Below are 11,613 nucleotides of genomic sequence, written 5' to 3' on the forward strand. Positions count from 1 at the left end.
TTTTGAACAGTCTGGGAAAATGGATTTAATTAAAAGTATAAAACTAGACTAAGCTAGTACAGCTATTAAAATTTGCCAGGTACTACGCCCTGCAGCATGTAGCCTTCAATATATACGAGCTATATAGCATATCGTTAGTACCGGTAGTACATATTGAATTGTTGCTGATGATACGATCCATACACAGTATAGGTGGTGTATAAACATGTCTTCAAGTGTTATATGTGTGAACGTTGTAATCCGGATGTCATACTTTTTTGTGTTTGAGAGAGTTTTATTGCAAGCAAAAAAGGTAATGACATGGTATTTTAGGAAAATCAGCGAGTTCATTATTTTCCACCTAAGAATAGCAGCAAGGTCATGGAATGCTATTTCTCAAAAGGCCGGAGGAGGGGGGAGGGGCAACGGGCTTATTAGAACCATCGCATCCTTATGGGCTGTACACGTGACTGCAGTGCTAGCTCTATGTTTGTTACACATACCATTAAAACATTTAAAACACTCGGATTCAAATTGTTGTTTATTCGTTTGATAAGAGTGAATATAGTTCCAATATATTAATTTCTGCAGTATTCTCCAAACTATTTTTTACGCTCGAAGATGATATAGGAATTTAATGTATTTTTGAAGTGTCAATTGTTTTCTACCCTTTTTTCATAGTTTTTAATGTCTGTTTTGTTGTATTATGTCTATGTTTTTGAGTATGGAAGTGTATCCTGCAATAAAGTTATAATAATAATAGTAAATCCCACTAATGTGTGCCATTTAATTGCACATTTGGTTAATATATGGAGATAGTCACCTACTAATCAAGATATGAACGAGGTTGAATGTGCGGCTACTAGAGGAAAACTTGCTATCAGAGATACCGCCCTGCTGTGAGTGTAATTACATCTCCTATATGGATAGCTTATATCGACATATTGCTACAAACCAAACGGCCATCTTCAAAGCTACCACATACGAGATAACAGTGTACCTTATTACGCAATCAACGATCGATCTATTGTGCAGGTACGGTCAGCATCCATCACATTGGGATGCACTTATTCATGTTACTATGGCGGTAGATTCTATCTCCATGCATCATTGAACCTTTGTTGCTTGAGGACTGATATGACAATGTGGAATACTCACGGCACAGTTCCAGATTACGTAACATCTATGTTGCGGTTGTAATTAGTTATTCATAATTAAACATTACACGCAACAATTTAAAGTTAAGTGTCATTTCAATATTATTCGACTAATCGAGCCATGCGTTTGAAGATTTTCTCTACACAACAATTCGCCATCTAGAAAATGATTTACCATAGTTTAAAATGTCCACTGTGCTTAAACACGAAAAAGGGCATTATAATTAAGGGATGCGTGTTCTGTAAAGCTAAGAATTAAGACCTTCAAAAGGCGCGAAAATAAAACAGTTGTGAAAACTAAAAGCCGAGTGTCATTGAACGGAAGAATAGGCAAATGGACGTATTAGTTACGTTGTCGTGAAAATGTGAAGTGAAACACTCTCAGAGGACGAGTAAAAGGTTAATTGTTCGGAGCTGAGACATTAAGTGTTGTCGTGATCATCACAGTTCTTGAAGGCTAAACTATTGTCATCGTTCGGTTCTAGGCCTGTTGCGCCCCCCCCCCGGTCCGTGGCAAAAAAAAGGTGTCGTCATGTTTACTCCGAGCTAACACCTATGCCATGATAGCCTTTCATGGTGACAAAATTAAAATGCTATATTCTTATCAAACAAAACCGATTAGATAAAATGCTTTTTTGTTTTAAAGGAACTTTCCAATAGCAAAGGGACAAGGCGCAGATTGATATTTGTTATTTTCTTTATTTGTGAACACATCACTTCCTTCATGTAATGACACCCCAAATTAGCACAATTATAGTCTTTTACACGATTTGCAGGGAATTATCTATGACATCGAAAATTTCCTTATAACAAACAGAACAATGAGTCATTTCTAATTCCAAATAATTTCTGACATTTGAATTATGCGATAACTATTGTCATTTATTGCCATGTCAACCGTATAAGTCTTTGTAATAATAAAAGACCTGTGTTACTTATCATGTGCATGGTTTTTAACTATTATTGACATTGAATTACAGTATTTGTCCTTTAATATTCAGCTTCAAGATTATTATTTATGTAAGATTCAATAATGAACAGAGATAACTGAGAAATTATATCGAGTAAAACTAAACTTAGATTTACTAAAAATACTTTCGATTCGGCTGGTGTGGGGTGCGGGCAAAGGTTGGGGCAAAATGACCAGGGGGCAAAGGGCTGGGGACAACAGGCCGGGTGGCAACGGGCCGGGGGGGGGGGGCAACGGACCTGCTTCCGTTTGTTCATAGATTCATTTTATAATTTGCTGTAAATGACAGTGAGTTGTTCAAGGTCCTGTTATATATCACCAGCGTTTCCATTATGTGTTCCTTTATTCAAAATGCGTACTTTTCTCTCTTTAGACAATTTGTTAGGTGGATTTCAAAACTTTGACAAAACAGACACCTCTTTTCTGCCTTAAGTCATAATAGACACAGTTCGCTTTACATTATCATATATGTCCGTCTGCTAAATTAATATGATAATTTGTTGCATCAGTGATTTGTGCTTTTGCACAATTTCATTCAGGAAATCATATGATTTATGTTCAACATAATGTACCAGATACATGTATGACATGAGTAACATTGACTGTAGTTCATTAAATACAGCGCGGTGCAAGTTACCGTTCACTCTCTCTGCTTGTATAATCATGCTGTACATTTTACAGTTTCTTGCTACATTTAGTGTGAACATCAAGTAGATGCAGACGCGGGCGCCAATGTTTTGATGTCTGCATGTAATGTCTCGTTTCATTTTAGACAAAGTGTAGCAAGAAACTGTATTGTTTCAATTTTATGCGGTGTTTTGTTTTTTGTTTATTTTGTTTTGTGTGGGTTGTTTTTTTGTTTGTTTGTTTGTTTGTTTTTTTTGTTTTTTGTTTTTTTTATTTGGTTTGTGAACGGTTGTATCGAAGAGAGAGAGAGAGAGAGAGAGAGAGAGAGAGAGAGAGAGAGAGAGAGAGAGAGAGAGAGAGAGAGAGAGAGAGAGAGAGAGAGAGAGAGAGAGAGAACAGTAGCCTGCAACTCGCTACACACGAATGTCTATGTTCTTGTTTTACAGTCTCCGTTTAGTTCCCCTGGTTATGCGATGATGAAGACGTTTGTCATGATGACAGGAGAGTTCGAGTATGATGATCTCTTTCATGCCATCGGTTACCTTGACGACGATGACTACGATAAAACGTCGGATGAATATTTTGAAATGACAGTTTGGTATGAAGCTGTTACATACGTTATATTCGCGTGTTTTATCGTGGTGGCTGCTATCCTTATAATGAATCTGTTGGTAAGTGTTTCACAGCGACGAAGTGACTAGTTGTACACTTTGAAAATGACAAATACCTGAATTAACCAGGAATGAAGTTTAACTTCCAATCATATATTTTTGTTTCTATTCAGCTATAATTAATTCGAAGAGAAGCTGCAAATCACTTGCTTTGCAACTAATCAGTTGCTGCCCTAGCCTATTTCTTAGAAGACGTTATTATTAACAAATAATCATTTGAAGTAGTCAAAGTTAATATTGGTTTACCAAAAATGCAAGGTACTTTATAAATGTCTGTCTGTCTGTCTGTGTGATTTCCCATTATCTGTTACAGTGCCCATCCATCAACTAGGCGTTGTCTAACTATGGTTGTGTGTTCACCGGCGAATACAACTAAAATCAATTAAAAATGCATTTTCACTTAAGGTGCCGTCACATAAATCTCGTTAACATTTTCCTATCAGCTTGATGTCGCAATTTTGATTTGATTGTCAAGATGTGCGAGAATCTGTGTTCTCAGACTTGATTTATTTTTAATAAACAGGAGCAATACTTCGTTTGAAATAATAGAACCAGACGTCGACACCGATTGTGACGTCACACACCCGCTGATCATTAGTCCATTCTCATTATTACACATGTGGAACAGAATTTAGCGTTTCTTACATCGAACGGTCGCAAAACAACCATTTATTATGCGTGAGAAAGCAGCGCCATCCCGTGGATTTCAAAAAATTATCGTTATTCGTTGACTACAGAGATATGAAAATGAATCATACCAAAGTTCAAATAATATATTTCTCAGATTTTGCGGTATTATTAGCTGTGTTATTACAAAACAACTAGGATAATTGATTATAGATATTATGAAATAGTGGATCCAGAAACTGACATCAACTCGGAAAGATCTTCTTCCAGTCTGTAATGACTGTACATGAGAAGAAACTAGTAATACAGAGACCATATGGAAAACAACGGAAAATATAACTACCTGAACTAAACACCCACATATGGAAAAAATAAGATAACAAATCTACCTGCCCCATCTATTCTAAAATTGAGCGTATTGGGAACCATGCAGGTTTTTTTGTTAAACCAAATCGCATATTGCTTCTTTCTTCTTTTTTGAAGTATCAGTAGCAATACTATTGCAAAATTGCAAAATTTGACGTTGACTTTTCGAATACTACTGCATCTAATTATAAGTGCATATTACGTTACCATTGATCCTGGAGCAGATCAGTATAATAATTATGTTACAATCTAGGTTTTTAGGTCAATTTTGAAAATTAAAACTCTCAAAGAGTTGAAGTTCGTATCAAAAGATTAACAAGAGTTTATTCAGATGATATTAATGTGTCAAACCAAAATGAATTTATGACCCAAATGTTAATTATCAATTTGTCGGCAACTTAAGTACAATATTCATCATATCGAGCAAAATTGTACCAGAAGATGAAGTAAATTGCGTCAGTCACTTGTCACTACCCAATGCCCATATTGGTTTTACACGAAGATGACTGAATTTGTGGCGTTTTCTGCGAATATCCAAACCTTTAAGACAAAGTTAATGGGTATTTTAGTAATTAGGTACTTGGAATTAATGTGAATTCACTCTAAAAGCACTAGTCGTGAAGAGCGTAATAGAGTGTTTGTCGTAGATATGAAATTATAACGGTGCTACAGTGACTTCTTGTGGTCCCTTGTTAACCTTTAATTCTACGAGCATCTGCGACGATCTCTTAAATGACGGAGTGATCCATCTGAGGGTACATAGAGCACTTTACGGGTTGATATCACATTTTTATACTACTGGATAGCGTAGGATTAACAAAATAATCCATTGCAGAATCTAGTAGAATCTTTTAGGGTTTATTAAAATAAAACCGTTATTGCAAAAACAATTTTATTTATCATAATTTACAAGTAAAGCTGGCATTTGTCATTTCCACAGAGTATATGCATGATTCAACGATGTCTACGATTATCGTCTAGATCGTATTCAAATATTTTTTTATGGTTGAATGCGCCCAATGGAACAATTTCCATGAAAAACAAATTCTTAAAATCTCTCCAAACTTGCAGAGTGAAAGCTAATTCTTGGTACGTACTTTTGAAGCAGTAAAATGAATTTTGTGGATTCATAGTCTTGTTGTCAAGGAAATCAGCTAGTTCGATTGAATATTTTATTTTCCCATATTATGTAACACAGTATTCCACAGCCATTTGGGTAACTGAATTGGTTATTATTTTCGATATAATTTTGGCCTATCGAGAGCCTTAATTCTTTTTCTTCGTCTTCACTGAGAATGGCTCTGAAATTTCTAGACCAAGATAAGGACAGCCTTACTTAATTATATATTTCTCATTTCCCTATCGCCCCAATATTTCTTCAATCTGGCAAAATTAAAAGAAAATTGGCGCCCTCTATGGCAGGATTTTAAAAAATCCCAACGTCACCCACCGATTGTTAACCAAACCTTACGAGCGAATATCTCAGCAAAAATTTAATTCATTTCTGCAATTCGGGAAATTTAATCAAAAAATGGTTCAAAGTACGATATTGATTATGAAATGAAAGTATCACTGACATGTATACTCATGCACTTTTTTCTTTTTTTAAATACTTTTTCCGTATTTTTTAACCGACCTTGCGTATATATGGGGTTAGGGGTGAAAAGAATTTCGACCACCCAATTCACTGAAAATCTTTACCATGTCCACTTAAAAGAAATATGTCAAGGCAAAACTTAAAGATGGAACTAAGAAATTATATTTTAAGTACGCACTGACTTACTAATTGCAACCGTCGCATCGCTACGTATCGTTTCTTTTTGACGTCGTCATGAACATTTATGGCTTTTGTTGTATTTGTACTGCTTCCCACTTCATATGTACTGTCCTTGTGTTATAAGCACTCCTGATTATTGAGTTATGTGTTTACGTACATGTGTGTATATCGATGTGTGTGTGTGTTTACGCGATTGAGTACATGTACATTTGTTTAACCACTTTCTTTATTATCCTCGAATTTTGAGCTTTACTTATTGACTTATGTATATAGAGGTGTATGCATATTTGTGTGTGTATGTGTGTTATGTGTGCTGCGCGTGTATGTGTGTGTGTGTGTGTGTGTGTGTGTGTGTGTGTGTGTGTGTGTGTGTGTGTGTGTACTTTTGATTTACTTTTCTTCTGAAAGTTCGTTGTGTCCCATTATTGAAATTTGGAAAAAATGTACAGGCCATGAGCAAGACTAGTTCCGTTGATCTATTCCATGGCCTACATCAGATAACAATTGTACAGGCCATGGACAAGACTAGTTCTGCTGAACTATTTCCATGGCCTACATCAGATAATAATTATGTATTTCTTTTGTATCCATTTTGTATATTTGTATCATATGCATGTTCTTTGAAAACGTAGCTTATTTTTGTTATTTAGTATCATTCATTCATTCATTCATTCATTCATTCATTCATTCACCTATGGATCCGTCATTTTAATAAGGTTTTGCGATGAGAAACACACAGTTAAGCGTTACGAACGCCCATAAACTATAGATAGTGGAGGGGCTTAAACAGCAGAAGTTAAAGATTTAATTTCCGAGGCCGATACTAGTAATTTGTCAGTCGCTGTATCGCGAACGTTAATTTATCAGTGTTTTATGCACACTCCTTCCAGTAATATTGTGGTGTACTTTACACTAAACAAATATCAAGAAAGATAACAAAAAGTTTTAACTACAGAGGTCTTTACATGTGCCCTTGTAGTTAGTCATGCATATCATTAAAGTTATGCTGTATTTCTCTATTAAGTTGTCAATTGAAATAAATTTAAAATATTTTGTAAGTACTGCTATATTATCATAAATTCGTCCATGAAGAGAGCCTATTTCAGTTTACTCAACACTTGCTGTGCGTGTCACTTTTCTGACATGTGTGTAAAATATTGTGCTAGCAGGCGATACTTCGTAAAAAGGCTCCAAGCAAGGACACTTAGCAATCATCCTAAGTATGTCATTCTCCTTAGGTGGTATTAACATTTACCCAGAGACTTGTTACGAAATTGTTCTATTTTCAATTGCGGTAAAACGTTCTGATCACGGGAACGAAGAAATAAAATAGCAAAGGTTAAACATGATTTATGTAAGACATTATTTGTGGAAGGTAAAATTGTCTTTTTATATCGTCGTGTTCTTTTTTCACCTTACTAAAATAAATCACGTGTTATTTCGCACAGGGTCAACTCGGTATACAATGCTACATAATTATATTTTAATATATAGCGCTATTCAATAAAAAAAAGGACTTGCAAACCCGCCATCTTGAATATCTGAACGGGTGCATGATAGGAAATGTAGTGTGATTCAAAAGATAAACACGATTTATTGTTATAGTATATATACACTATATATTCTAAACAATGTTTTCAAATTATAAAACAAAGTAGGGGTTCACCATCTTGTTTTCAAGGAAATCGTCAATCTGTTATCACCCCATGGGATCGGAGTTAACACAGTATTCGGCGGTCATATTGGATTCTAAAATGACCATATTTTGACTTTTATTTCAGATTTATATGCACTGGCATCACAGATTGTTGATTAATGTAACTGAGAATATGTTGTTGGCGTTTTCTTTAACAAAGTACAACTAAACTTAGTTACAAATTCTAGTTGTCCAAGGAATTGATTCGTTCATTTAGCATGTTCTATATAAAAGACAATGCTACAAATCTCTTATTACAAGTGAGGCTGAGTCATGTTTCAGTTTCTTCATATGAAAAAAAAAATTAAGTATATACCCCAAATTTTCCTGTGTCGACTTACAGACTTATTTTATTTCTGGTTACTGATAGGTCAGTGACAGTGCCCATCAACTTGGGTGGATACTAAAGCAGAAAAATGTCCAGATCTGGATTGACACTTTTTACCCACCAGCCTTTTTGTTTGGCGGGCTGAAGGTTAGAATCCACAGCGACCACATTACCGAACCTCTAATAAGAATATTGTAAATATGACAGAAATCCGAGATCAATATTGGAATTACCCATTAACGACGTCGCGTTCTGAGTACTAAATAGTCCGATTTTTTTCTCTCTCTTATTTCAATCTAGGTCGGTCTTGCTGTTGATGATATTAAGGAAGTCCAGGAACAGGCCGTACTAAAGAAACATGCAATGCAGGTAAATCTACACATACTACATTGTACTATAATTTAGTTCAGAACAAACAAATCGCCCCACGCTACAAAAATCTTACTAACATTGCTATGTCTTCATTATCTGGCTTGACGAAAGACTTACTGACGTGGCTAAATAGTGTCGTACGTCCAGGTTGGCAAAAATCTCATTAAAATCACTCCATTAACTCGTCTGGCCCGACAAAATCGAAATACAATTGTTACATAATGATTATAATTTTTATCCACTGATATGCCTGAAAAAGTATAAGGTATTACAATATATATGACTTTTTATAATGATAATGATTTTTTATATTTGATAATGATAAGTCACGAAAAAAATGTAGCAATGTTGGTACGGTTGTTCATCTAATGCATATGCATGGTGAAATAGAATTTAAATTTGGCGTTTCTTGGTAAGGCCAAATAAAAAGAAAGTTGTTTGGTTCCGGTTACCCGACCTCACCTAGTTAATTTTTCATGCCGACCCTAAACTTGTTTTTACGTATTCGAGAAAAATAATAATAAAATCGCGAAAATCGTGAAGTCTCGCAAGAAATAGTGGGTGCAGAACCTAGCATCCACTTAATAAAGACAATATAAAACTATTCTTCCAATCTGTATGGCTGTACATCTGATAGGAAGAAATAAACAACACAGAGACCATTTGGAAAGCAATAGAAAATCTGAACTAGACACTCACACTGAAAAAAAAAATATAATAAAATAAAATAAATAATCTACCTACCCCACCTATTCTAAAATTGAGCGTAATCGGAACCAAAGATTTTTTCTTATTAGGCCTAATCGTACGAAATTTATGTGATGTAAAATCATGCAATAACTCCACAACCCAAAGTTTATGAAAAGTGCGTATATTTCTTGGCGTGACTTTCCCCTTTAAAGCGGTTGTGTTGATTGTTCAAAGGCGTAGTTTTCTACATTTCAGCGGATGTGAATTCGAAGTAATTACCAAAAAGAAATTGCACGGGCTAATTAACGCCTCCGCCATCTTTCGGGCGTGCTAATAGGAATAAATTGCATCGACAATTACTTCGAAGTGTCATACGTCAACAACATCAACTAGGTGATTTGTCTTCCAATTCTTTCCAATGATCTCTATTAACTTTTTAACGATGTAGCGCTAAAAATGCATAAAGGTTATCTTAAATAATTGGCTGTTCAATTACTGTAAGAGAGATGACACCGATTACGATAACACTAAATTTGATGACGCATGCACACATAATATTATCTATCTATCTATCTATCTATCTATCTATCTATCTATCTATATATATATATCTATCTATCAGAGAGAGAGAGAGAGAGTGTGTGTGTGTGTGTGTGTGTGTGTGCTGTCACGTATGCCGATTTCGAGAGGAAAATGTTTGTAAATATGTGTGAGAGAGACTGACAAGGAAGATATTATGGCAGCCTTCAAGCTTCTGCCAAGTGTAACAATTGTATATTGTATTTCTGATTGTATCGTCTTGTAGGTTGAGCTAGCCCTTGATGTCGAGCAAATGCTGCCACTATTCCTGCGCAGAGTATTCATTAAGAAAACAGAAACCATTCTACCCAACAAACCACATAAGCTGACCATTATAAAGATCTACCAACAGTTGTTTGACACAGGATCTTCTATCTCTGCCCAGGCCATTGCCAGAGCATTGAACCCAGAAAAGGTCAGAAAAATATAGATGAATAATAAACCATACGTGATTTTATGTCGCAACCTAGAATATGTTTACATATTATGTTTCCCATGGCCACGTTCGTTACTTTTATTGACCGCTTAAAGGATTTGCTGAGTTGTAAAATAATTCCTATGTGATGTCACCCAATAGCAATAAAATATTATCTATACTAGGGGCGAGATCAATAGTTCAATGTAGGATAAAAACATAAATTCTTATACTTGGGCCTCAGTCCCCCCACCCCCACCCCCAACCCCATCCCACCCCAAGTAAAAGAATTGAGTTTGTTATCCAACTATTGATCTCGACCCTTAGAAAACAGAAATATAGCATACCTTGACTAAGAATTAGTCGTAGCCACAAACGTGCATATTACCTCAGAAATAAAGAAACCCTTTGCTTCTCTGATCCTTGAACAGATCCTAGAGATGGGCACAGATTGTTAATGTCTGAATCACAACATGCGTTGTTATAATGCGTACTGTCGTTTTCTTCTTTTTTCTAAATTACAACAAAAATAGACGGAGATTGAAGAACTACAAGCCCAACAGGAAGATGTCAAGGAAGGTATAAACAAACTAAAGGTTAAATTTCTACAACTTAAACTACAAAATGACAGAATAGAAACTATGTTACGTAGTCTGCTGACAGCCCAAGGAATTCAGCAAGACAAGGGCATAGAACCTAAAGTTGATATCCGATAGTGTTGTCTGGTGTAGTATGGTGTATTGTGTGTTGTTTAGTATATCTGATTCATTACAGTTATCCCTTCATTCGTCCTCAAAACCGTGTGTACTATGGTGTTACACATACAGTTTTACCTTTGCTGCTAAGATATGTGTAGATACTGCCAACGCTCCAATTCACAATAAAATGCCATTGCGAACAAATATAAACAGTATTACAGTGGAATTATAGTGCTACCTTGTAAATTCACTGTAATTTTTAATAATACTTGGATGTTACATGTTTTAAACGAGATAACATGCCTTTGTTTCATTCACTTTCATTTAGCAGTACAGCGTTGGCACCGATCAAAATTTAGTCGGAAGTGACGTATGCGCCTTGCTAGAGAAATATTGTTGACTGCTTGTATTGTTATACAATTACAATAACAATAGAAACAGTCGATGACGTATTCAATGGAATCTGCCATCAGCCAATCAAAGATAAATTGTTTACATTAACCCTGTATGCATATGTTGAGTGGTACATTCGTAGTAATATGTAACAATTATTCGTACCTTGTGTATATTTGTAATAAATCGGTGTCTGAAGTGTGAACCATAAATTGAAAAGACCAAAAGACATACACAAATGTAAAATGCGTAAATTTAACAATGTGAT

At 35.3% G+C, this 11,613-nt stretch overlaps 1 protein-coding gene across 1 annotated transcript in view; it reads left to right on the forward strand.

Moving 5' to 3' along the window:
- The window catches only part of LOC144433145 (uncharacterized), a 28,747-nt gene extending 17,777 nt beyond the window's left edge, over positions 1–10,970 (forward strand). The window contains exons 20-23 of the mRNA XM_078121455.1: positions 3,180–3,404; positions 8,499–8,567; positions 10,066–10,254; positions 10,788–10,970. Of these exons, the coding sequence (XP_077977581.1) occupies positions 3,180–3,404; positions 8,499–8,567; positions 10,066–10,254; positions 10,788–10,970 (666 nt within the window). The remainder of the gene's footprint in view (positions 1–3,179; positions 3,405–8,498; positions 8,568–10,065; positions 10,255–10,787) is intronic.
- The last annotated feature ends 643 nt before the right edge of the window (positions 10,971–11,613 follow it).

The sequence above is a fragment of the Glandiceps talaboti genome, chromosome 3 (assembly GCF_964340395.1).
Source record: "Glandiceps talaboti chromosome 3, keGlaTala1.1, whole genome shotgun sequence".
NCBI classification, from domain to species: Eukaryota; Metazoa; Hemichordata; class Enteropneusta; family Spengelidae; genus Glandiceps; species Glandiceps talaboti.